The sequence below is a fragment of the Symphodus melops genome (genome assembly GCF_947650265.1).
Source record: "Symphodus melops genome assembly, chromosome: 8".
NCBI lineage: Eukaryota > Metazoa > Chordata > Actinopteri > Labriformes > Labridae > Symphodus > Symphodus melops.
The window spans coordinates 23,039,788-23,065,178 of NC_136698.1; the positions used below are offsets into that span (position 1 = coordinate 23,039,788).

The window sequence follows — 25,391 nt, forward strand, 5'->3', positions numbered from 1 at the left end:
GGTACAGCAACTCTCTGATATTTAAGTCTCCCTCGTAATAGCAGTTGAATTCTAATTTTTTTAAATTCTGATTGGCAGAGTAAACGTTTTTTTCGTAGCAAAAAAAGACATGATTCTATTTAAAAATGGTTCTTATACAACACTATAAAGACTTCAAAAGGACAAACAGCTTAAATTGCAACAAAAAGATGTAAATGTATACGTTTGATGTTGCCCAAAATGTTTTCCACTTTTAATGTTCACAACTCAAGTCACTGTGCAGGAAGGACTTCATGCATTATACAGGGTTAAATACTAGAGGGTATTTTGACATTAGGCCATGATATCTCATAAAGTTGTATGTACAGTATGTGCCCTTAAGATCAAGAAATAAATTACACTCCAACACATTGGATGAAAGCAGAGTTGGGTAAAAAAAATTGCTGTAAGGTCATACGAGCCCTCGATCATCCCCTTGTAATTAAACTTAAGGTCCATGTTACTTTAATTATTCAAAGTATTTTAACTAGTTTTCAAGTTTGTCTAACGAATCTAAGCTTCAGACGGAATCATATTTCTTTTCTAGCTTTCATTTCTCCTCTCTGCCTTTCTTTCCATGCAAGTTTCACTGTGTTTGCAGAAACCACAACATTTAAAGAATATAGAGGGGATTTTTATTCCTCAGCGACCTTTCCTGTGATCCTGTACGTCTCAGTAGGCCCCTGATCTTCACAGGTCAGATGGGTCTCCTGGCTTTCCGGCTTCTCCAGCGTATCTGCCAGCAGAGAACATCATCTTAGACTTTGAGCTTTTTTGAAAGTCTTTTTTTAATCTGTGAACTGTGACTTCCCTTAATGGTAAAAATGCTACAGACCTGTTGGTCGACAGCCTCGTCGGGGCTTCTGTTTGATGAACTTGTGGGAGGGGGCATAGAGGAACATAATGGTGGAAACGTACAGGTTCCACATGCCGTAGACCCCTGTGAGAAAAGCACTGTGAGCTTGCAGAGTGAAGTCACCCCAATGCCAGTGACCATCATTCACCTGGTAACAGAAAAAAAACGTTTTTTAATACTTTTCACAGCTCAAGCCTACTGGTACATCATAAGGACTACAATAGATTAGATGCTTAGATCATTTGCACAGGGACAGCACAGTACAACTAAACCAGATCTTTTTGTTTTGTCATAGACCAAAGGAGTGAAACTTTCATGTTGGTCATCTGGGGACATTGAGATACTTACTTGATTTAAGAGGAAGAAGACAACAGTCATGGCGGCACATGCTAGAGTAAGCAGCATCAAAAACTTGAATCTGAAGATGATCCCCTGCCGAGAACAGCAACAATTCATAAGCAGAAGATATTTGAATTAACTGTTGTATTGCATGTTTTTTTGTTTTACAGTGTTTTTAAACGATTTGTATGGTAGACTATGTCGGCAAAGAAAGTCTTTAGGTCAAGACTATAAGTGAAAGGGAGCAAAAAACAAAATATACAGCATAAATAATTTCGGGGGGGGGTTATATTTTTTTGCAAAATGGGAATAAAGTCAAAATGTCAAGAATGAACAACAAGCTGTATATAAGGAATAAAATATAAGGAATAAAAGTTAACTTTCAATGTCAATGCCAAGTATAACAAGAAAAAAAAAACTATTTTTGATTATAAATACCAGCCTTGGGACTACAGATTAAAGGAGCAGTATGTAACTCTAACACCTAGTGTTTAAAATGGGTATTGCAGTCTAATTTGAAAATATTGGAGAGAGCTCTCTGCCTGCACCCTCCCCTCTAGAGTTGATGTATTTGTGGCCATGTTATGGACACTGAAGCTTCAGTGTTTAGCCAACTCTACATCAGTCTGTTAACCTTTCTGCGTTCTAACCTCTATTCATTTTTCAAAAGCATCTCCAATATTGATCCCAGTTTGAGCACGTTTCTGCTCATGGAGCTTATTAGAAACATGAAGAGGCTTTTTAAGTCGGGTACAATCACTTCTATCTGAACCAGTTGTCATGTCTGCTTCCATCGCTGTAACACCTGTTGGTTTAACCTGACAAACTGAGGGGGCGTCTTCATTTATTTTGTTGGTTTCTAGTGGATGTATTCAATTTGACAGCTGTAGAGAGAGGAATTATGGGCAGGACGGTGGGGTAGACATGCACCAAAACAAAGTCAAAGGTTAGATTGCATCCGTCAAGGGCTTAAAGGGCCAACTGAACCCAACACAGTTAAACCGTCGGCCATCGCCTGATTAAGAAACAGAAATTAAACCTTGTAATGTCGTCTTTTAGCCTCTGGCATTGCAGGAAGTTGTTGCATTTTCCCTCCAATGTTCCTGAACACGCAGTGCACCATGCCACAGAGGGAGAGAAGATATAGACACACAGAAATCGCTACCACGATAATGAAAGTGATCTGTGTCGACAGTCAAGAAAAGAGCCTGAGATGTTCTTAGAGGTCACACTGTTCATGAGACAGAAGAGTTTTGTTGTGAAGGATACTGCCACTCTTGTCCCAGTTTCTGACGCCCAAACACTGTAGAAAGGGTTGGTCAAATGAGCCCCCCTTTAAAACATATAAAACACGTTAACATTTGAGGAAGAAAGACCAAACCATAGTAAGTACTTAATCAGAGCATATCACCTATTTACCGTTCACTCAGGTCGTATATGAGGAGAACAGACGAACCAAACACTACCAGCCCAAGCTGCCACCAGTATGCCGACAGTCGATTCCTCCGACTTTGGTCCTGAAGGATTTTTTTTTAAAGTAAAATAAAGTAAATGAAAAGCATGGAAGTGTGGAGGGACTGTGCAGCAGAGAGCTATACAAGGTTCTCACCATGAGATGTTCACCACAGAAGATGATCCAAAAACAGAAGAGGGTGGAGTAGAAGACGCCCTGTTGAACGTCTTCATACAGCAGCATCCACGTCCACTCGAATCCCAGAGACAGCCACTCCACTGGCACGTTCAGGAACGTCATAGAGATGCCAAGAGCAAAAATCACCCTGCACAGGGATGCAAACACACGGTATATACCTACATGTTTTCTTTAGAGTCGGGTTGCTTCTGCTGGGGGACAGTTCTGACCTACATTTCTTAATCTTGCACTTAAGATGAAGCCTGTTTCTCCAAAAAAAAAAAAACCTACCCTGAGGTCGTGTCCACCTCTTAATGGTACGATAGAAGCTTTACCTGTTGTCTGCTTTCTGTGCCTGTCTGAGATCAGCCTGCTCATATATTGGCTGTAAAAGAGGTTTTCAGGTCCTCCCCCATCACCTTCACGGCCGTCTGCAGCAGACGAACAAGCTCAGGTTTAATCTGAACAGAGAGGTTACTGTACCACGCTGACATCCTGTATCTAAGGGTACTCTCCAAACAGCCTGTTTGAGCACAAAATGTCAGAAAAGTGGAGCAGGCAATAAGGAGAGGGGGGCATTTGTTATAACTGGGGGGGTTTGTAGACAGACAAGGGACACATTAGTGTTAGAGAAACATGGTGAAGTGCATTGGTGGAATATGTGACCTTTAATAAATACTGTTCATTTAGATATTGTCTTCTATTTGCTCCTACTTTTCCAAAAGGATTGGAGGTCTTGCCATGAGGCTGATCCTGCGCCAGTACCAAATGGTTTCCACGGAGATCCAGGGCGTGAACACAGTCTTCATGCTGATCCACACTTTAGTGAAGCCTCCGTTCTGATGTATGCCCTTAAAGACCACAGATGTAAGAAAGAAAAAAAAAAGCCTGAATATAAAAGCCATGCAGGCTTTGAAATAAATACGATATGACGCAATAGAGAAATATAAAAAAATATCAATCACATATATACACACACACATATATGTTATAAACCTCACCACAACATGGACGTCCTTTATGTCTCCAATGCCAACATTAACCGTGTCATTCACTGGCAGGCGCAGGTTAATGAGGAAATATTTATGTGCCACACTCCCGAGCTCCATGAACGGCACGGGGTCACACTGATAAAAGCGGCCTTCATTTTCATACGCCTGCAAAAGCGTTGACTGTTACAAGTCGCAAGGCAGGAAACATTTGGGGTAAATGTATGAGTATCATGCACTTAGAGCTTCGACGGCTAATGGAAAAATCAACTGAATGAAAATTAATCCGAACTATACGAAACAATGTCATTTGTTCTTTCATTTTTGGTTTAAAAAAAATGTCATTTTCCAATTCTATGTGAAGATGTGCTCCTTTTTTTCCGTCATAAATGAAGAGCCTTCTGATTTCTTGAACCGTCAGTTTGAGTACAGAAGCCGCTTGATAAAAATCACTTCATGGTCTTAGAAATAGTGATTTGCTTTTTCTGCTTTTTTCAAGGTTTTTTGGGGGCTTTTCTCTTTATGTAGAATCTACAGCCTCCGTTCATAGGGCTCAAGTATCGACCACTTGCTACCTGCAAGGGGTCTTGAACCCCAAGATTTATCCTGTTTAAGTAAAAATATATATCCAGCATTTCATTTGAAAAATAACCAACTGTAAAAAAGGAGCAAAGCATGGTACAAAAGAAAAATGAATGTTTTAATCAATTATAGATTATATTAAAGCTTTGATGAGGTCTACTTCATATCTATAAAAATTACCTTCTACCTCTAACTTTCTGTTTGTAGTTTTCTGTCGTCACGTTGTATGGTGACATCATCTTATCTGTTCGTCCTGTTACATGTTATTTAGCCTGAACTAAATCAAGCAGAGAACAGTCATTGAAATGGTTAGTTGCATTCCTACCTTTGCAACGTCAAAGGTGCACTTTAGTGGCCGTTGCTCGACTGAGTGAAACTTTGTGCTCCACTCTGATTTCAAATCATCTCTGTGCGCCAGGCCAGCATCTATAGTGATGATGACATCATCTTCTGCACAAACAAGAAAATGATTACACTCATTTTATATCCAAAAAGATGTCGAGTTCAGCTGGGAGAAAAATAACTAAAAATGTCAGACACAGAATAACTGACCGATGGGATTGATCATTTTGAATGCAATGTCAAACTGAAGCACAGCCAGCATGTAGTGAAACCAGGGACTCATCTCCGTGTGAGGAAGAGGAACGTGCACCGCAAACACTATGTCATTGGCATCCACTAGTTTTGCAAGAGGCTCATCAAAACTATGGATGTGCTGGCACCGCTTTGATCCCCACGGCATGAGCCAGCCCAGTGTCCTGTGGCGATTAATGCACTTAGTGGCCAGGTAGCGGATTGCACTGGTGGGACTGGGAGCTATGGGAAACAGGAAGAATCTGTCATAGACGTGCAGTTTGAGTTATGCTCATCGAAGTACCCAACATACAGTTTAAGGTTGTATTTGAGCCACACTGGATGAAGTCGTTTCACAGATCTTAACGAGCTTTTTCAGGTTGCAGAATTAATTAAAAATAAAATAAAATGTTCCACTCACCGATAAATGCTCCAACCATGACTGAAAGAATCTGGAAAAGGAGGATAAAGAAACCAAAGATAACCAACTTCTTAGTGCTCAGATTCTCTATAATTGCTCCCGCCATGTTCCAAGAGAAAATTCAGTCTACAAGTCTAAAAGCCTGTGGTCTCAATGGGACGTGTGCTCAGCTGCCTCTCCTCCTTCCATCTTTCCACTCACATCAAATTCTCCCAGGGGCAGAGACCAGTGACAGAATGTGTGTGTGTGTGTGTGTGTGTGTGTGTGTAGGGGGGGGGGGGGGGGGTGTCAGCACAAAACAGAGAAAAACAAAGAGAAACCCATTGTCTATAAAACATGATTCCTTTATTGCTTAAAGAATACACCTTTCGTAGCATAGCCAAGTCAATGTTTGTCACAAAAAGTTTACTTGTCATTACACTGAGGATCGACCACAGTCACAATGCAAATGTTCGATACTGCACCCAAAGGGAGAGGGGGAAATACCAAATTCAGCCTGGACATCAAAGCGTCTTACAAAGTCGTAGGTTGATAATCTGTTATGTTGTTTACTCTGCGAGGACAATCACAGTAGCACCTACACATTTTTAAAAACACTCAAATCTGTCAGGGCTGTTAGTCCGTCTTTGGTTCGAGGAGACAAAAATAGTTTCAGTTTCTGAAAGGTGTGGCTAATAAGCAATACTGTGTGTGGTTCAAGGTAGAAAGAAACGTGACAAAAAGTGTCTGAATGAGATCAATTTAAACAAAAGGTCCGCTTATTCCGCTACCCAACGAAAAATATTCCAATAAAATGATCCTGTGAGAACACAAGAAAGGAGAAATGTTCTGCTCTGAAACTTTCTAAAGCAGTTCTCTTAAAGTGATCGGGAATAACGGATAACAAAGGTAAGCTATCTGGTGCAGTACCTGAAGAAGCAAACACTTTGCTGCTTTACCACCAATATTCACTGACAAGATCCCAGGCGACGTCTGCCTTCAGTGCGTCCACAACACATCCAGAAATCTACAAAATTACTCAAAACATGTCAAGACACGAACAGAAGCAACCAAACAAAAAAAAAAATGGGGGAAGAAGAAATTAATCAAAAAAACTTCATCAACGGCCTTTCAACTCAAAACATTTTCAGGTTCTGGTATCAGAACGTGTGGCAATCCCCTTTCATCCTTCTCTCCACTGTCCACTCCAATGTGTGTTATCGATGTTACACTCTGCAGTCTAACGCGTCTCATGTCTCTGCCGGTGACAGTACGAGGAGATCTGTGTGCCAACACCGTCCCAGCGAGCGATCCAGACAAGTGGAAAAATGTCGTCTGGGAATCACATGTCATCCTCTTCGTCTTCATCCTGAGAGGAGCCGGCCTGCTGGGAGGCGCTGGCAGATGACGCCGCCATCTGCGCCTGTTGGGCGGCCTGCTGCATCTGTAACCACTCCTGCTGGGCGAGCTCCGCCTGCTGCTGCCGCGCCTGCACAAACAACAGGATTGGAAGTCAAACGAAGAGTGTATTTGGTTTTTCAGCCAAGGTTCAGGATGGAGAGATGGTTTACAAAATGTAGCTGAAAAACTCGTATCGCAGCATTTTTTCACTCCAAGACAGCGTGCATCTAGAGACTTTTCTTACACTAAACATGGAGAACTTAAACTTCTCATTTGGAAAAAAAAAAAGACAGAAATAAGATCACAACATTCGGGAAGGAGCAGGACAGCCACTCGCATTGTGGTCATGGCAAACGTTTTACACGTCTCAATAAGGACACAGAGATGTCGTGGAGGTTTAGTGTTTTAGCTGCAGTTGTAGTTTGAGGTGAGGTGCAGCTTTTCAGATATTCAGCTGCACACCACACAACGAAAACTGTGCACAGTTTGGCTTTTTATATATACAATGTATTTAATTTCACATTAAAAAAAATACAGCTACGATAAAGAATTTATTGTGGATGCATTTTTTTTCTCAGTTGGATCATTTCAAAATCTAGCTGAGTGTTTTCTCCACACTTTTTCATCCCACTTTGAACGTTTTTAAAAAGGAATCTAAGATCTACATTGTCTGTGCGTGTGTTTTGTTCAGCTGTTGGCTCGCTGGTTAAAAAAGGCACACATATAAACTTGTTTTAGGTCTGTAAATACACAACTGTAAATACACAACATTGTTGGATAATAAACCTCCATCTAATAAAGTCCCATAATAACCAATAAATCTGTCTCCCTGTAATAGCCTCACACTCTGTAAAATTCAGTCTCAGTAATGTACTATTGTCTAAGAGTAGCCCTGACATGCATTACATTTAGTAAAAGGTGCATTTATTCTGAGACAGGATCCCTGCATATAACCATCAGACATGTCTTAATGGAAGTGCTTCTGGTGTGCAAGTCTGCACACCAGAAGCTGCTCCGATTTAACATTCAATGGGAATTATCACCACATGTAGGGGCTGAGGGCCCTTAGCTTCTGGTGTGAAGACTTTGTCTTTGTCCAGAAAGTCCAAAAAGTTGGTATCCAGCCTCGCCACACAAACCTTAGCAAACAATTCCTGTTGTTGCCGGAGCAGTTCTTCCTCAGGGATGCCCAGGTTCTCCAGTCGGGAGCTCGCCTTCCTCCTCTTCAGGGCGACAGTTTTACACTCCTGCAAGACGTCTTTCACCTCAGTGATGTACGATGCGAAACCGAGACTCTCCAGGGCTGTGGTAAGAAATGAAAAGGCAGGGGTGAAATATTTACTCTCTGTGGTTTGAAAAGAAACATGGCAGGTTGGCTTTTTTTTGGGGGGGGGGGGGGGGGGCATAAAAAACACAACTTCCATGCTATGTCTACAGAACGGAGTCATAGATTGGATGCAGGGGGAAAAAGTACCCTTACAACACACATGTTACGCAGTAGGGCAGTGGGGGAGGCAAGGGCGCGGGTGGGAGGGAAGGCGGATGTCTGCAGGGAGGGTATATGTGTGTGTGTGTGTGTGTGTGTTTGTCTATTTGTCCATGAGAGGCCATGTGTTTAGGTTTGTGTGTGCCTGGCTTTCCCCTGACTTCGCCTAGGTCAGAATGCCTTCTTGAAGTGTGAGTGGTACAAAGCTCCAATCTTAACATCCCTGATTTGCTTGGTGATCGTCAGGGATGCCCCAATTTATTTCCAACACGTTTGATACACAGTCACACCAACACAGTCCCCATCACCTCATCCATCTGCACGTCCATATATGCTGCCGTTTCCTTTTTAGGTTTCGGTTCACGGGACAGCACAGGTGATCAGTGAAGCACTTTTCTAAAACGTTGAAACCATATATATCTATGTTTGTATCATTTCTTATGTACCCTACAACAACTTCCACTTCCTTCTCTTTCACCAGCCACCAACCCCTGGAGTTTTTGAGCCGCTTTACAGCCGCTAAAGGGATCTTATACAGTCAAAATGTGTCTGCAGTCTCATTTTCACCGTATCGTGAGTTAATTGAAACATCCCTCTTTAGTCCCATAGCAAACCATGTAGGGTCTGGGAAAGCCTGCTCTACAAATAGATTGTTTTGCAGACACAGCCCATGACTTACCGTTGATGACATGTTCGGGGGAGATAGTCTTCTTGTCGGACTTGTTGCATATTTCATTGGCCTCGGAGGAGATGAGGTGTATGAATTCTGTGCAGCAGTTGACGACGAGCTCCCTGGCGTCGTTGGCCACCCTCACGTTGGGGAGAGTTTCTTTGATCATCTTGTTGATCGCAGCTCTAGGGATGGTCAGGTCGTCGTCGTTTCCAGACGAAGAAGCCATCGCGGAAGACAAAGTTATCACAACCCACACACAGATATTAAAAAAGGTCCTGGAGTTCACTGGGTTGTGAGGGACGATGGTAGTAGATCGCCGGTTTTGGAGTAAATATTACTCTAACAATTATTTAATGTCAACGCCGTTAAAAAATGTCAACAACTAAACTGACGTTTCCCCCGAAAGTAGCCGGCTGCTAACTTTAGCTCACTGGAAGCTACGAATGAAGGCGCAAGAGAAAGAGCCGCTGCTGCACGTATTATGACAAAAAGTCAAATGATATGCAAACACAAAAGCACAAAAACGAGATGAGAAAAAAATAGGTTAATACTTTAAAAAGCTTAGCTAGCTAGCCTCCTAGCTAGCTAGCCGCTCCTGTCCCAGCAGACGAGTGAGAGCTCAGCCTGAGAGCATGGCTAATGCTAGGCTAACAATGAAACCACCCGACCATAAGTGGCTTCACGAACCGGCTGAGTAAACACAACGTGTTTAAACAAAGTCCCAGCAACAGCGCCACGTTACTCCTCCTAGTGTCGACCGGAGGAATTTAAACGATTTTAACGCTAACAGCTATTTTCTATAGACTTTATTTAATCAGGGAAGCATTAGCTTAGCGTTAGCTTGGGTTTCCCGGATACAGCGTCAAACAATGAACCGGAAATAGCGTCAACAACAACAACAGGTGTTTGAAGTAGCCTTTAAAATTGTTTAGCGCCATCTACTGATCACAGTGAGTATTACAATTCAAATTCAAAACCCTTATTTTAACTTGGAGGACACTGAGGTTTCCCTCATTTGCAGTGACATCGAGTGTACAGCACAGAAGAGGAGATACAATAACAATTAAAATGCTATATTCTTTATTTATTATCATAATTAAGGATCATACTCAAGGATGCCCGGAAGTCCAAAAAAAAACAAAAAACGCTGATAGTTAATTTCTATAATCACAATGTAATAGCTTTTAGGAACAAGATCATTATCGTGTGCGCTCAATAAAAAAAATAAAAATAAAAACCTGAACCTGGGATTTTAGGTGTTATCAACGTTAGGCTGAGTCGGCTGTGGGAGAATAAATCAACGTGTTTTCATTCGTCAAGTCAGATAACGACATTAAGCAATACCCCTTAAATTGGCATGTTTTAATTATACAACATGAACTATTGCATGTTATTATACGTTGTAACTGGACCGATTTTACTGTCTAAAGGCTGGATTAACCATGGAATCCCTTTATTATAATGGCATGGTCCTGTAGTTTACGGAGGGTGTTAACCATAGACTGTAAAAATAACACATAGATTCCAGCAGGTGGCGTTGTTTTAGAGTTTTTAATGTGTCGATAGTTACTGTCAGTGGTCCACACGCTTCTGCAGGCTACAACGCCATAGAGAGACAAGTGGAAATTTCCTATGAGAACTAATTATTATATTGAGACAAAGGCTTGATGGCAAATAGTGCAGAAGTTGTTTTTAAGGACTTAAAACATGACCGTGCTATGACAATAAAGACTTTTTGGCTGAAAAAAGAGGGTTCCTTTGTGTGTGTGTGTGTGGGGGGGGGGTTATTTTATATATGTTTTGTTTTACCATTTTCTTTTGCTGCCCGATTTGTTTCCTGTTCTCTGACAAAACTCATACTTAACTGTTTATCAAATGTTTATCGCTAAATTAGAGTAAACAACTGAATCCTAAACTGTGACTGACTAGACTAAATATAAGCTATTATCAGTCACAAAGCATACATCTTTAAAAATGTAATTTATAATGACACAAAATCAATGTTCTTTATGTCTGAAAAGTGCAAATCATCCCTTAAAGACACAGCATGGCTACTGTACCTGACTTAGAGCTCTACACTGACTTTCACACTGACCTTCACAGTTCTGCTTACTGCTCACATTTGTGTAACATGGGGCTTGGAGGATTAACGAGTTAAGAGAGTTGTGGTAGTTGGCTGAATGTTCTGGGGTGTGGTTTAAAGCCTGCAGCAGGTGCTTGCAGACACATAAGAAGAGCTGGACAAACATTTATGACTTTTCACATTTTTATTTCTCCTTAGCAATCCATGTGTCTTTTAACATAATAAAGGGAAAACACAGGAAAAAGCTTGACTATGGCAAAACTGAGACAAGCACTCTATTAGGTGCTCTTTTCCTTTTCCAAAGTAAAGCTCTTACGACTCCTCCAGCGTAACAGCTTGATGAAGTTCAGACTAGCGTTGAAGACCTTGTCGTGTTCAAACACCATTTTGTAAAACGTGTCAATCGGGAGGTCACCGGTGGGGTCGGCATATTTAAGTGTAGTCATCGGGGTGTAGAGCGTGTTTGTTTGATGACGGAAAGGAGGATTCTCCATGGTGATGATCTTGTGTGTGTGCTGGGTGAAAAACACACACACCACAAGAACTGATGATGGTAACAAACAACTAAAAAAGGAATAAATCTAAGGATATTCATTGATGAACATTACCTCTGCCACATCCTCCGCAGTCTGACCGAGGGTTTCAAAGATTTGTTTGTAGTTCTTCAGGTAGATGTTTGAGAACATGTCAGCTGTCACTTTGTCAGCTTTGCTGAGATCAGTCTTCAGACCCTCGTCATAGACTTTACGCTCAAACTCTGTTATCACTGGACCTGGCTCTATCAGGCTGATACTGAGGACAGGAAAAAGCAATGCATACAATTAAAATATAATAAAGTATATTTTACATTTGATATGCTGTGACAAAATATTTTGTGTAACTCCTTTCTGACACCACCCTGCAGAGCTATCCATTTGAATACTGGGTTACTGAGTGATAGTGTTCGGACTTGCCCTCAGACGAGGGTGTGCTGTGGTTGGGCTGATATGAACTGGCTGACATATTTCCTCATCGTTGTTTAAAAAATGGTTGATGTGGTTGTGCAATGTGAGTGTGTAGATAGACATGTTTGGATTTGCAGGCATGAACTGCACCATTGTCTCCTCGCTTATCCCTTCCTGTTTGGATCTCAGTCAGAAAACCAGCCTGTTTCATGTCTGCAGGATTGTGGAAGCAGCGTTCTCTTACTGTGTTTGTATCTTACTTGAGATTAAACCTCATGGCTTGCACTGCTAAGCTTTCACAGAAGCCTTCCACTGCAAACTTTGATGCTGCGTAGACATCGTTGAATAAGATACCTTAAAAACAAAGCAGGTTTAGAAAATGATAAGGGCACACTACCAGCAAAACGACTAGCTCAGACGATGAAAGCATTCTCACCCTGAATTCCCATGACGCTGCTGATCACCACAATATGGCCTTTTTTCCTTCTCTTCATGTCAGGTAGGATTTCCTTCAGCAGCCGCACAAGCCCAAAGAAATTGGTGTCCATGACTGTCTTCATTTCATCGATAGACTGACACTCGATGGGTCCAATCAGACCCATCCCAGCATTACTTACTGTGACAAGGTCAGGTAGAACAAGTTGAATTGATGCAAAAACATTGAAAATCTAAACATTTACAATTTAAAAGCATTTTCAGGGGCTATTTTACAAGATGTTGCCGGCTTACTCAGAATGTCCACCCTGCGCTCAGGCAGGCTGTCCACGCAGGCTTTGATGGAGTCCTCATCACACACGTCCAGCTGTTTGAGCTCCAAAGTCCTGCCCAGAGACCGACCCGCTTCCTCGATCAGCGCTTCAGCCTTACTGAGGTTCCTCATGGTCGCATAGACTGCAAAAGCATGACAAATATAGAGTCGGCTTGTATTAACAACTTGTAAACAGAAGTTCTGATGAGCATTAGAACTGTTAGACAGTCATAAAGGGCCAGTTCACCTATCAACACAAATTCACACTTTCAAAACTAAAGTATGGTGAATACATTACACTTTTTCAAACCACAGTTACTTGATAAATCCAGATTATTTCAAGATGTACAAGCCTACAGTAAGGACTGAATTGCTTGTAGTGAGTGAAAAGTCCTTGTTAAGTTTCCTGAAGTAAGATTTACCTTAACAACTTTTTCAAACTGCCTTTAAACTGTTTTTGCAGCAAAAAAAACAAAACACTGACAAATATTATTAGCTTCATTATCAGCCAAAGAAAGGGCTTTAAAATATCATCAGGTTAAATAAACTATTTTTTTAAATAAAATAAAAACCCCACCAGGCCCTTCCCTTTTTTTTTTTATTTCACATAAATTCCCTACAGTCCCTTGTCTATTAAATAATTGTTGCTCTGAACAGGTGGCTTTAATTTCATCTCCTTCACTTACTGTATCATCTCTTTGCATTCACATCGAAAAAGCAGCTCTGAAAATACAAGAATAAAAATGTATACAACACTGTTTTTTTTAAATGGTGCAAATTTACCCATGAACCTTTTCTTCTCATCCTTCGCTATGCGGGCAGCCAAGGCGAGGCCAATCCCAGAGGAGCAGCCTGTGATAAGAACCACCTTCTGATTCATTGCACTGTGTGGTGTTTGTCTTGCAGCTCCAGCGGCGGGGAATAGAGGAACAAAAGAGGGGAGGTAACAGGCAGGGGGCTGTTTTTAAAAGCCACTTCTTAATCCACAAGTCTGCGACTCAGCAGAAGCCTCGTGTGCAGGCTGAAGATTACCATCAAGCTCGGCCTTCATAGTGCTGAAGTGGATTCAGGGTAATGATAACAAGTCCATCATTGCATTTAATAATGAGGACATGTTAAAATAGAGGGTAGAATAAAGCACATCATTGTTGTTAATTGAATATACAGTGAAATACATTCAGAGTAGGGTTTTAAAATGACTTTTATTAAAATTCGGATTAAAACAGCCGTAACTGTCAAAATGGGTCCTTTTACATTAAAACATACATTATATCTAATGCAAACTAGTACATTTTTTAAGTTTTAAATGCAAATACGATTAAGTATTAGTGCCACAATAAAGCAAAAAAAAAAAGAAGAGACATTTACAAGAATCAACGATATTAAATTCCTAATTCCATTTAAATGAGGCTATGATTAAAATTGATGTTCTGAAAGGTTGTATCAGAAGAGCAGCGATCCAACTGAGCAAAAAGGATGAAAGGGGAACCCTCAAAGACTCAGTGTAATCTTTGGAAAAGCCCTCGTTTCTTGCCTGTATCTTTTTAGTTCGTTTAGAGCTCTGATATTTACGGCAATGTGATGCTGACGTATTTCTGTAGCTGTGAAACTTATAATAGTTTACAGTCTTATCAGAAGAGCAGCAGCCGCCTGAACGTCAGTGAGGAACGTGGAGCACCTCATGAAGTTATACTTTATTATATCGACTTTATCCTCGTAAATACATGACTTCCTTCGCTTACAAGTTTATTCTCATACATTTATGATTTCATACATAAATATAGGCTATTACTTTGATCTTGAAATCTAAGATATTACCCATCCTAAATGTTGCCCTAATACTCCTTCTCGAGGAAGGCCTATGTGCAGTGCAAAAGCAAAAAGAGAACGAGAACTCCAGAAACGTCCCTAACAACCATTTGATTAGTTAAATTGTGGAAAATTTGATCACTGTAGATTATGTTGTTATACAAAAAAAGACATGATTTAAAAAAAGGATTTGTCAAATCTTTAAACATAGATGTAGTTCTTAGCTTCTCTACGACCCGGCAGATTGATCTCACAGGTCGGGACATTATGAGTAATGGATATTTGAAGGTACATGCATATGCAATTGATTTTTTCAAGCACTTTGGGCTGTCCTTTTATAAATTGTCCCACATCTTGGGGTTCCAGCCATGGAACCAGCCCGTGAATGAGGGAGGCTCCGCCCCCTGCTTAATAGTGGCGATACACACACCACAGCGTCCAGAGGGATCTGATTCCACATATTGTTCAGCTGAAATAAAAACATTGATAACTTAATGAACAGGATCTGTAAGATAGTTTATCTAAATCTTGTACTGTTCCTTATGTTTTACCTATTTTGGACACTCCAGCTTTCTCACTCTCATTGGCTTCTTTTCCAATCCAAACGAAGATCTGGGGGGGAGAAATAAATGAGGATGAGGTAAAAATAAAACAGAAATACAAAAAAGCTAAATCTCAATCATTATATTATATCAGAAAATCTTAACTTATAGGCCTTAGTATATAGTTTGAAGTGTCAATGACCTCGAGGTTTAAATTCAAATTGCTTTAGTAGAATGCTTCAGGTCGAAGAAGCGATGGGCGTGGCCAGAGCGGCAGCATAGGCCTTGAAATCTGGTGGCAACCTCAGGTGCCACCCCAAAATCCAAATCTATGACTGGGTATTTGCCAAATCAGTACAAATCAACTATTCAGGCTGTTTTCAACGGGCCAAATTGTAGGACTTTACATAGTAAATAAATACTTTGCTTTTAAAATAACGGGCTGTATTTCTTCTACATCTCTGTGGTTAAAAAAGGATTTGTTAAATGTTTAATCTTTAATCACAGACGTATTTCTTAGCTTCTCTATGACCTGGCAGACTGATCTCATTCTCTCTAAAAGCAAAGTATTTCTTTACATCGTTGTATGTCATGATACCAATCAAATTAATAAAGAATAAAGAAAATACTTTTTCCATAAACATTTCCAAGTAAAAACCTGTGCACACTGTCTATGTTGGACTTATAAATGTTTCTTTGAGAGTCAGACAGTATACAAGAGTTTGCATGTAGTACTTAAAATTGTGACTTTGGACATCTTTGTTTTTGAGTCCATAAATAATTAAGAAAAGAAGATTTATATGTTGCCAAATTGTGTTATAAACAAGTACATATCATTGTGGGTATCATATAGGGTAAAAAAATAAGTATTTGCATGTGGTGCCTACAAACGTTATGCTTCCCTTCCCTAATTCAGTGCGTCATGTGGGCTATCTCACTTAAAAAAGTCTGAACACACTCCTGGAAGCAGTAAAAGAAGCCGTCGTAGCTGCAACATATCCATGAGAAGAAATGCATTCAATCAAATTATTGAGCTCAAAGTCCAGAAAAGTCAATTCAAAGTACTGTTTTTTTTCTCCTGCCTACAAGCTCAGTTTGTCTGACATCATTAAAGAAAATAAACTTCCTCGCATTGCTTTAGACAAAGTCACCAGACTCAATGGACAGAAACATGGATTTAACTTATAGGAAACAGGAGTAGCTGCATAATAACTTCCTTTCAGTGTTTTAAATGGTTACTTTGGATCTAGCAAAATATAAAGTGAAAGTAAAACACAATAATCTAACAAACTAACCAATCAAGGCAGACAAAGGCCAACAGCTTCTATGGTCACCCAGCTAAATAACCGTTAAATGAAAGGAGTTTGGTTTCTCTGCAGAGAGCAAAGCAAAGAGGAAAGTACCTTTTAAAGTCCCGTTTTTCACTTTTTCTTAGACAGATTATAAGGAATATGTATGCATCTGTATGAGCTTCAAAAGAAAACAAGACCAATAGCATGAAGATCAACTAAACGGTTTTTATTAAAGCTGCAAAATGTAGGCTATAAGTATTCATTAAGTGATCTAAACCCTAAAATATGATTAAATGAATAGGCCTCAGGTTTATAAATCCTGGAATACCCTTATAAGAGTGAAGGCCGCATACCTGATCCCAGGTGTCCAGAATCATGACATCATCAGGTAGCAGGTCCAACTGAGTGAACTCACCAAGCACCTCTTCAGCCTGAATATAGAGCAACATATATTTATGTGTATCATTAAAACAAACATATTTGTCCTTGAATGCAATAAATTGATGCCAACTTAAATACTCACAATGAGCCTGCCAGTCTTGTTTGAACAGCCAAACAGTCTTGGAGGCCTGATTGTCCTCTGCAGGTTCAAGGAAGTCTGGTACTCCTTCCTACCGCCCAGTGGTTTCCAGAATTCCTCTGAAAACCAGAAGCAGACCACAGTTTTCCACAGGAAATACTTTACAGCCGTATCCTGCTGACATAAAAAGGTTGGTTTTTTTCAGCACTCACCTGGCTCCTGCAATTCCTTCACCTCAGTGGGTTTTCCTCCGAGCAGGCCAGCAACATATTTAGCTGCAGCCATTTCCTCTGGAGTTGCTCCTTTCCCCGTCCAAATGAACAGGTCTGTTGGTGTCTTTAGCACAAACGTGTCATTGGTGTTCAGGGATGGGGCAACGGGCAACACCTGGGTGAGTCAGAAAAACACAAAGACATGAAAAAGGATGTGAACAATTTATTTCAAAACACTTTGTTGCATTAGTGCACTTTCTGTGTATTAAAAAAGGCTGACCTCCACAGCCCGGGTGGCTTTGGTGGAACTTCGGCGGATGTGAAAGAGGCGTGTGCTTCCAGGCTTGCTCTCACCGTTTTCACGGGAGGTCCCACCCAGATGGACAACCAGGGGCTTTCCTTTGAATACGCTCATAAGATGACAGGGTTCTTGGCCCTGAGTGACGCGTACCTGTAGGGAAATAGAAGTAACATTACTTACATGAGTTGTAAAGGTGCTGTGATAACAAATGTGAAACTTTAATGGTAGAAGCATGATATCACATCAAATCAAAGCTCCTGTGAGGAATTCCTGTTTGTGTGGATTTTGGCGCCCCCCTGAGTATTGTATAGTGTTTTTATCCCAAAAAATCGAATTCCGCTTCCTTTAAACAGTCAAACACAGCAGTTGTCGGGAATCTTTGAAAATGATAAAAAAGGTAATTTAGGCTTCTCCTTACCTGACACCTACCCCTCAGCAGCATTTCTTAGCATAAGAAAAACTAAACAGCAAAAAATGTATATCCTCGCTGATGGTCTTTTTTGCTTTTGTAGATTATAAAAATGTGTCAGTGTTAAATTTAATGTTTCATAATCATTAAAAAAAAAACTTCACAGGAGCTTTACAGTAAGTTCAAATATACTGTATTTATACAGAAATGTTCCTACAAACATGCAGTGCCACGTAAGACTTAAGATACAACTTTTCAAGACTTGGTAATTACAATCAATCACCCTTAAAATGTTGGAGAAAAAAGCAAACATCCTATAAATATAAAAACTAGAACTAGTGAAAATCTTACCTGGGTTGCGGCTCCACCCAGGGAATCATCCATTCTCACAGTGAGAAAGGCGGAAGCAGCCAGTTCATCCTTGGAACACTTTAGCCCTTGCCTAACGACACCAATACGACATGTCTTTATGAGCTAAATCAGCAGGGCTGTATTTACTGACGAGGCTTAAAAGCAGGGTAGGCCTTGTGGTACATTTCGCTAAACTAGATTTAAAAAACTGACATGACACATGACAAGAACTTGAAAAAGAAAAAACCTCTCATAAGTTGATATTGTTTTCCTTGTGTTCACATAAGATTTATAAAAGGGATAGTCCAAATCAAGCTGTTTATTTTTAGCCCTTCATAAATTCAAAACAGGTTGATGCAAGGCATATAGCATAACTTATTACAAGAGGTGACAAAAAAACATTAATAGAGCAATATATCACATGGCAATAGGGGTTAGATAGCACCATGTGTGGGAACAGCAGGCTTCAGTCCTCCGCACAATATATTGTATGGTTGTTGTATAGTTTGGTATGGTATTGTATGGTTTGGTATATTGTTTGGTATTATATGGTATGGTGGTTTCGTATGGTTCTCTATGGTATGGCTATGTATTGTTTGGTATGGTAATATATGGTATGAACAAAAACACAAAAAAGCGAAAACCTCAGGGGAAAAAGGTTGTGCTTACCAGGTGTAGATGATATACATATTTCTGCCTCCAGTGTTGTAGGTGTACTTCAACAGGTAACAGTCACCTCCAAAGAACTGTCCATAGTCGGATGGCTTAACGGGCACTGTCTCCCCTTTCTCCACACGCCAGATCTACAGACAACCAAGACTGTCACATCTACCGTCCGTTGTCATATCAGCTCATGCTACACCACACTCACACACCTACATGCTACTCCTGCTCTCTGCCTGGCAGCACGCAGCTCACATTGGAGGGCAAATATCATGGATTTTACAATGACTGACAGCCTACCACGAAAACATTTGTCTCATCTCCTTAACAACAAACAAAACCTCTGTGTCGTCTGAGTTGTTTCATTATCAAAAATCAATCTTAGCTTGTCATTGTATAATTTTTTTGTCGTGGAATAATGACTGAATCACTGATGAACATTTTAATGTAAACTTTACCTCGACTTTTCCTGAGCCATCATCCACCATCCCATACTGGGCAGCCATCTCCTGATTGGAGTGTAGCGTGGAGCAGTCAAAGGGAATCTGCTTCACTACAGCAATCCGGCCAATGGTGTAGGCTTTACCTGGGCCTGTGGTCTCATCCTTGTCCAGCCAGTTGAAGAAGAAGTCCTTAAACAATGCAGTCTCACCCCCAGCTGCCATTATCTGGACCTGTTTGTTTCAAATGGACAGAAGCGTAAGCACATGCATTAATAAGGACAAAAGACAGGATGGATGAAGTTATGGAGACTTTTCCATATCCATATTACCTGAGTATTCTTGGCATAATTTTTGTCTTTGATGAACTTTTCTGCAGCAGCATATGCAGCTTTTCGCTCGTCCCTATTTGCATCCTTCCCTGAAATTTAAAGGGTTTAACAGTTGTTAGAGATTTCAGACTCAGAGTGCTGTAGCTCCGAAGCCCAGGAGGATTCGGAAATGTATAGACGTCACAGTCAAGTACCTTTCCAGACAAATATCTTATTGTCTCCTCCATTGTCTAGGATAAAGCATTCTTTCTGGCAGAGCATGTCTTGTTTGAATGGGTTTTTATCCGCCACCATTTTTGAAGTCATGGACCCAGTTGCATCAGAAATCTACAAAGAAACGGCAGGATTTAATCATCTCCACTTATCATCTGATGATGTACGGTGCTGTTGCATTTATGATCAATATTCTGTCACAAAGATCTGAACATTTGTGTTTATTTACCACATAGAGCGATGCCTTGTTCTTGTTGGCTTTATCAGCAGATACATCAGAATCAGGAACAGCATCGCTAAGCTCGGGCTTGGGTCCGAGCGCCTGTAAATAAACACGCACGCAGACCGCAATATCATACCTACATCCTTAATAGCAGCCAAATGACGCAGATTAAAGCAACATTCCATTTTCCTCCTTAACATAATACTTTGTAAATATGATTTAATAGCACAATAACTTTAAACAGGGAGAATGGCATCTCTCCCATGTTCCCCAGAGACTGCCTGTATACTGCAGTATGTAACTTTGACAGCAAGCCAAGTTCATCTCTTGAGAAGTGGGTAAGGCTTTGTGACATTTGTTCAAATAAAACACCGACGGTACCCCAGTTCTGTACAGTTTGTTACAGTAGCAGAGGCTAAAAGGGCGATGAAGATAAAGATGTTTAGCAGCTTTACTTGGTGCAGAAAGTAACCTGACCTAATTATGTCTCAGGTTTTGACACAAATAAACAAATAAATTCAACTCTTTCTATTTTTGATCTCGAATGTCGCTTTAGCTATCATAGCAACGGTTGAGTCATATTTGCACAAAATCTGCAAATATTGATAAACCTTGTCAGATGAAATGTTTGTTATGATTTCCACAACGTCTTTGCTGGCCTCACACCCTCCGCTTGTCAGCAGATACACGTTGTCTAAGAAGGGAGGCATAACAGACAGCACTACGATAGTGCAGTTGCACACAGAGACCTTTGGTGCTTAAGTGCACCAAACTAAATTCCTACTGTTGCCTTAAGTCTTTGAAACAGCCACTGTTTGAAATCCCCAGACATTTCCCATCAGAACAACAACCAAAAAGGAGACATTAAAGCTTACCTGAATGACTTGTTCTGGCTCTTCACCTTCATCTATTATTTCGACATCAGCTCGGCCCCTACGCTCATTATCACGAATCTCATTGGCCAGCTGGATAGCCTTCAGGCGTTCGAACCGATTGCTTTTTTTTCCTGACCAAAGGTAGATCATCTAGCATTTTCAAAAGCAGAGCAGAGGATATAAGGACAAAAATAAAGTAATGGTTAACTTTAAAGTCTCTTCTTTCTCATTCTCAAATATTGTAGATATCAAGTCACTTGCTCCATATTACCTTTCCCAAGTCAATGATGAAGCAGTCTCCATTATTGAAGCTCCCCCAGGACATTTCCACCTCATTGGCTCTGATTGAGCGCCGACCTTTAACATGCAACACGCGTTTTACTTCTGACTCGTTGGTCTTCACATGGTTGAAGCCAGATTTCACTCCACCTCGCTTTGACAGGAGGAAAGTTACATTTAGTTGAAGATGTAGGTTAACAGCAAAACCACTTTAATACCCCTGACCAAAGAGCTCTGAGATGAAGAAAAAACCAAGACATTTAGGGCTCGAGGCGGAGTCGAGACTAAGATCATAAATCTCACTGGAAAAATCCTAATTTTGTGTGCAGGGGGCTTTCTCACTCACTGTAATACGGAAGGTTGCGGCTGCAACCAGTGTATACAAATCTAACTACATGCGAATTGAAGTTATTTGTTGATTAAGAATAGCTGTTTTCCTTCTCATCACGTGGAAAAGTAGCCTCTCATTGGTAAGCATGCCAAAGACAAGAGTAAAAATGCTTTCAATTTGAGATGAGGACGAGGCCTTCAAAAAGTGGTCTCGAGACTGGTTTCGAGTACTACAACACCAATCAGAGGACTAGAGAAGCGCTCTATATCAACTTAGTTTACACTTTTTTTTTTTACATTTTTTAGAAACTGCTCGATTGGCTCGATTGGCCGTCTAAAACTCAGTAACTCAGATAATATATTAAATGTTTTAAGTATGACAAGAAGATGTTTAATTGCAGATGATGAAGGCTAAAACATTATAATGTTTTTTCACCGGGTTTTTTGTACGTGGCAAACAGTGAGTTTGACAGGCAAGTAGCAAGAATTCAAGGACGTACAGATGCTAAGCTAAATTTCTGTGATCTTATCTTTTGCTGAATCCTGTTATAAAGTTCAAACGCTGACTAATCAAACTAACATCCAGTGAATCTTCAAAAAAAGTAAGGAGGTGGAGTTGATGTGGGGCAAATTAATGCTGGTTAATTTGCCTTGCTCGTCACACTCGTCATCTGTCTTAACAGCAAAAACAATAAAGTTGTTGTTGTTGAAGCAAGCATGCTCCCTCTCAGCTTGTTTTTTCAGTTCTGGCTGAGGAAAAACCCTGAGAGTTCCCAAATTAGCACCCTGAGGAGTTCTCCTTCCCACATAGCCTTTAACAATATATGTGGACTTGTGTCATAAGGTGGCTACATAGTTTAATAGATGTATAATAATAATGCCCATAAAAACATGTTTAAATGATACGTCATTAGCTTTTCTCACCTTGTACTGGACGCCCTTTCTGAAGTAGCTCATAAAGGTCTTCGACTCATTATTTTGAAACTCAACATACTGTTTTGGGAAACCACCCATGAAGTCATCCAGCTGGGTCATGAAGATGGCAGCACAACCTCTCTCATCTGCAGAGGCTTCGTCGCCTGTGGTATAACAAATATTCATAAATAGTGAAAAAAACAATAACGTGAAAAATGATTGTTCGATTAAACACAGACAATGAAGGCTTAAGCAAAGTATCCAATACCATGCCATGCATGAATGTTATAGGATGGATGTTTGGAGTCGCTGGTGTGGAGCAGTATGTAAGAGTCTCCAGTGAAGAAGCTTCCGTGGAATTCATCAGGTACAGGTGACAAATTCATCTTCTCCACCCGCCACACCTGCAGGCCGGGCTTTTTCCCAGCTGTCTGGAACTCTTCATGTGTCATCTTGCTCAGGGCCTAAAAGAAGATGTATATTTCTTAAACAACCCAATGATTATATTAAACCATATTACATACACAGGAATAGTCTCTCTGCAAGTGTTCTTTACAGCAATTCTTGCTTAACCTGTAATTCAGGTAGGTTGTTTTATTACCTGGAGGGAAAAAACACCTGATGTGCCAGGGAGTGTCAATTCAAACTGTAAATCAGTGTTGCTTTGGTAATTAGGAGTAGCCACTCCCAAGACAAAGACAAAAGCATATTTCTTCTCAAAAAACTACATTTAAAGATTCAGTTCTATTTAAATAAAAATATATTGATATAGAGTGGATTGTATTTTGCAAGACAGGATTCCCTCGTTAGTTTATTAACAAATGTACCAAAAATATGTCAAGCTTCTGAACAATATGACTATCAATTTAGCTTCCAATTATTTATGACAAACTATAGAATGTGCCAAGCGTGAACTTTTTCTGCACATCATGCGAAATATGACCGAGCTAACTATGCAGAGACTTTGAGATCATTTAAGGCGAATTAAAACGTGTTCAAAAGTTAAAATAAGATAAATAATTGCATTAATCTGAAAAGTTGCAGAGAGTTTTACTTTGTATAATATGGCATTAACACATGCATTGTGGAGATTAAAAAAGTTATTTTACCAGGTGAGGAGTGAAGGCAGATGCTGTCGGTGCTGCACGGCTACTCTTTCAGGTGTCCGCCCAGATCATCCGACCTGCGCAGTTATAAAGGCTGCAGAAACATCCGTGTTCTGACAGAGAGGCGTGTCCAGACACATTCCGACCCAGCCCTCTGTGCACAAGCTCTGCATTATAACATCCTTCATGCAGCAACGAACCCGGGCTTAAAGGTAAAAAAGAAAAACCCCACTTAAACCTATAGCTGACCAAATTACCCCCCAAGGTTCTGCTTTAGCTATGATGCAAACAAACTGAATAATGCAAATGATTTTTGTCGTCTAAAGAAGATTATATGTAATGTGCAAACAGAAAATAGGTCATAATCTTCTCGAGGGAAGTCTAAAGTATTTGCTTGTTTAGCAGGAAGTTAAAATCATAAATGATAATCCAAATGTTACATTTGATAGGCTAACTTTATTCTCTTTGTTAAAGGAGGTGTACAATAGACTTGCATGTGCATCTTAATTGGATTTACAAGAAAAAAGGCCATTCAGAGTAGGAAACTGCTCTGCAGTAGTTTGACATTTATTTAGAAATAGCACCCAGTGTCTTGGAGGGGTCATTAACTTAAGTTGTTTGTGCAATATGTTGTGTTTTCATGCATTTGAGTCAGGGGTGTGCTGGTGCTGGTCTGTCAGATATTTGTGTTTGTGATCTCTGACTCCATGTGGCAGCTTAACAGGAGGAAAAGAAGCAAATCTCTCCTCCGTCACCTCAGGTTAGGGCTGGGTCCATCGCTTCTTAGTCAAAGCTGCATCAGCACATTCTGCCTCATTACTGCACTCACTCCTCACACAGGTCCTATCTGGTGGCATACCAACCATACTCTCTCTCTTTCTCTCCCACACACACACACACACACACACACACACACAAAACACATAACCACACACACACACACACACACACACACACACACACACACACACCCTGTTGTTTAATAAAACATGCCAGTTCGGTCCGTGTACCAAGTATAATGACGCACACACATCCTATCAGAGGAAGAACACATATGCTGCCAACTACATGCTGCTTGTTCTAACTTGAGAGAGATAAAACACCCCCAAATTTAGATTGCATAACTGTTCATCATAATCAACGAGGTTCTCTGCAGGCACACTATACTGGCAACATCATAAATGGAACTGAAGAAATGATACATGCAGACACATGAATCCCTGAGACAGATGTCTGCAGATGTGTCTCATGTGTCTCATGAGTTTCAATATCCTGCAGCAGCCTTTGTTCAACAGCCCATGAAAAAGATTCATTTGTAGATTTCAAAGGTTCAAAGAGTTTTCTTGTCACTAACTGTTATGCATTTTAATTTCTATTTGATCTGTTTTTTTCAGGAGTATTCATAATCTCAGTGAAACTGAAATAAAGGTTTTACATCAAAAATTGTTCAGGGAAAAGGCCATGCCGCTCTCTCTTTAGTTCAATCATTTGTTGCTCCACCAATCCTTTTACCTGAGCATATACCTACACAAGCATGCCAAACCCCCTTCCCGTGTGCTCATATCTAATATCATGACATAAGCAAGTTAACTTTGTGTATTTACCTGAGAGGTCCCGAGTCAAGTCTCATGCAAAATGGAAGAAAACTTCAGATTTTTTTGCAGTCACTGGAGACGCCACCCCCTGGCCATTTGAAGGATTGCAGGTTTATGGCATGAACAACAATATGTCCACTTCTTACAATCTGTTCATAAACCGCATTATTCCGCATTAAACTCTATAAGACAAGGATGTTAATAAATTAATCTTGATCCAGCTTAATATCAATTCAAGCACCTTATTCATGTTTTCTTAAAT

The 25,391-nt window shown here is 40.3% G+C and overlaps 4 protein-coding genes across 4 annotated transcripts; all 4 read right to left on the reverse strand.

Moving 5' to 3' along the window:
* Positions 1 to 225: 225 nt before the first annotated feature.
* On the reverse strand, positions 226 to 5,603 carry LOC306828344 (protein wntless homolog). Its single transcript, XM_079350728.1, has 12 exons — positions 5,409 to 5,603; positions 4,967 to 5,230; positions 4,740 to 4,864; positions 3,845 to 4,000; positions 3,558 to 3,694; positions 2,823 to 2,991; positions 2,633 to 2,730; positions 2,483 to 2,546; positions 2,253 to 2,396; positions 1,223 to 1,306; positions 854 to 1,022; positions 226 to 754 (listed from the first exon to the last, which is right to left on the reverse strand). The coding sequence occupies exons 1-12, from the start codon at positions 5,512 to 5,514 to the stop codon at positions 654 to 656; spliced, it is 1,617 nt and encodes a 538-aa protein (XP_079206854.1). The 5' UTR covers positions 5,515 to 5,603; the 3' UTR covers positions 226 to 653.
* A 128-nt stretch (positions 5,604 to 5,731) lies between these two features.
* Positions 5,732 to 9,852, reverse strand: dr1 (down-regulator of transcription 1). Its single transcript, XM_079350128.1, has 3 exons — positions 8,954 to 9,852; positions 7,928 to 8,091; positions 5,732 to 6,876 (listed from the first exon to the last, which is right to left on the reverse strand). Exons 1-3 carry the CDS (start codon positions 9,171 to 9,173, stop codon positions 6,730 to 6,732), a joined length of 531 nt encoding a protein of 176 aa, XP_079206254.1. The 5' UTR covers positions 9,174 to 9,852; the 3' UTR covers positions 5,732 to 6,729.
* A 1,367-nt stretch (positions 9,853 to 11,219) lies between these two features.
* On the reverse strand, positions 11,220 to 13,627 carry LOC306827804 (retinol dehydrogenase 8). The gene is made up of 6 exons (XM_079349865.1): positions 13,506 to 13,627; positions 12,704 to 12,865; positions 12,411 to 12,590; positions 12,235 to 12,328; positions 11,639 to 11,822; positions 11,220 to 11,545 (listed from the first exon to the last, which is right to left on the reverse strand). Exons 1-6 carry the CDS (start codon positions 13,600 to 13,602, stop codon positions 11,309 to 11,311), a joined length of 954 nt encoding a protein of 317 aa, XP_079205991.1. The 5' UTR covers positions 13,603 to 13,627; the 3' UTR covers positions 11,220 to 11,308.
* Positions 13,628 to 13,905: 278 nt separating this feature from the next.
* scinla (scinderin like a) lies at positions 13,906 to 23,583 on the reverse strand. The gene is made up of 17 exons (XM_079349846.1): positions 23,538 to 23,583; positions 22,697 to 22,892; positions 22,438 to 22,592; positions 21,176 to 21,337; positions 20,905 to 21,054; positions 20,036 to 20,128; positions 19,788 to 19,920; positions 19,594 to 19,682; positions 19,280 to 19,495; positions 18,828 to 18,961; positions 18,159 to 18,249; positions 17,378 to 17,548; positions 17,098 to 17,272; positions 16,889 to 17,004; positions 16,719 to 16,796; positions 15,083 to 15,143; positions 13,906 to 15,000 (listed from the first exon to the last, which is right to left on the reverse strand). The coding sequence occupies exons 2-17, from the start codon at positions 22,878 to 22,880 to the stop codon at positions 14,867 to 14,869; spliced, it is 2,142 nt and encodes a 713-aa protein (XP_079205972.1). The 5' UTR covers positions 22,881 to 22,892; positions 23,538 to 23,583; the 3' UTR covers positions 13,906 to 14,866.
* Positions 23,584 to 25,391: the final 1,808 nt, after the last annotated feature.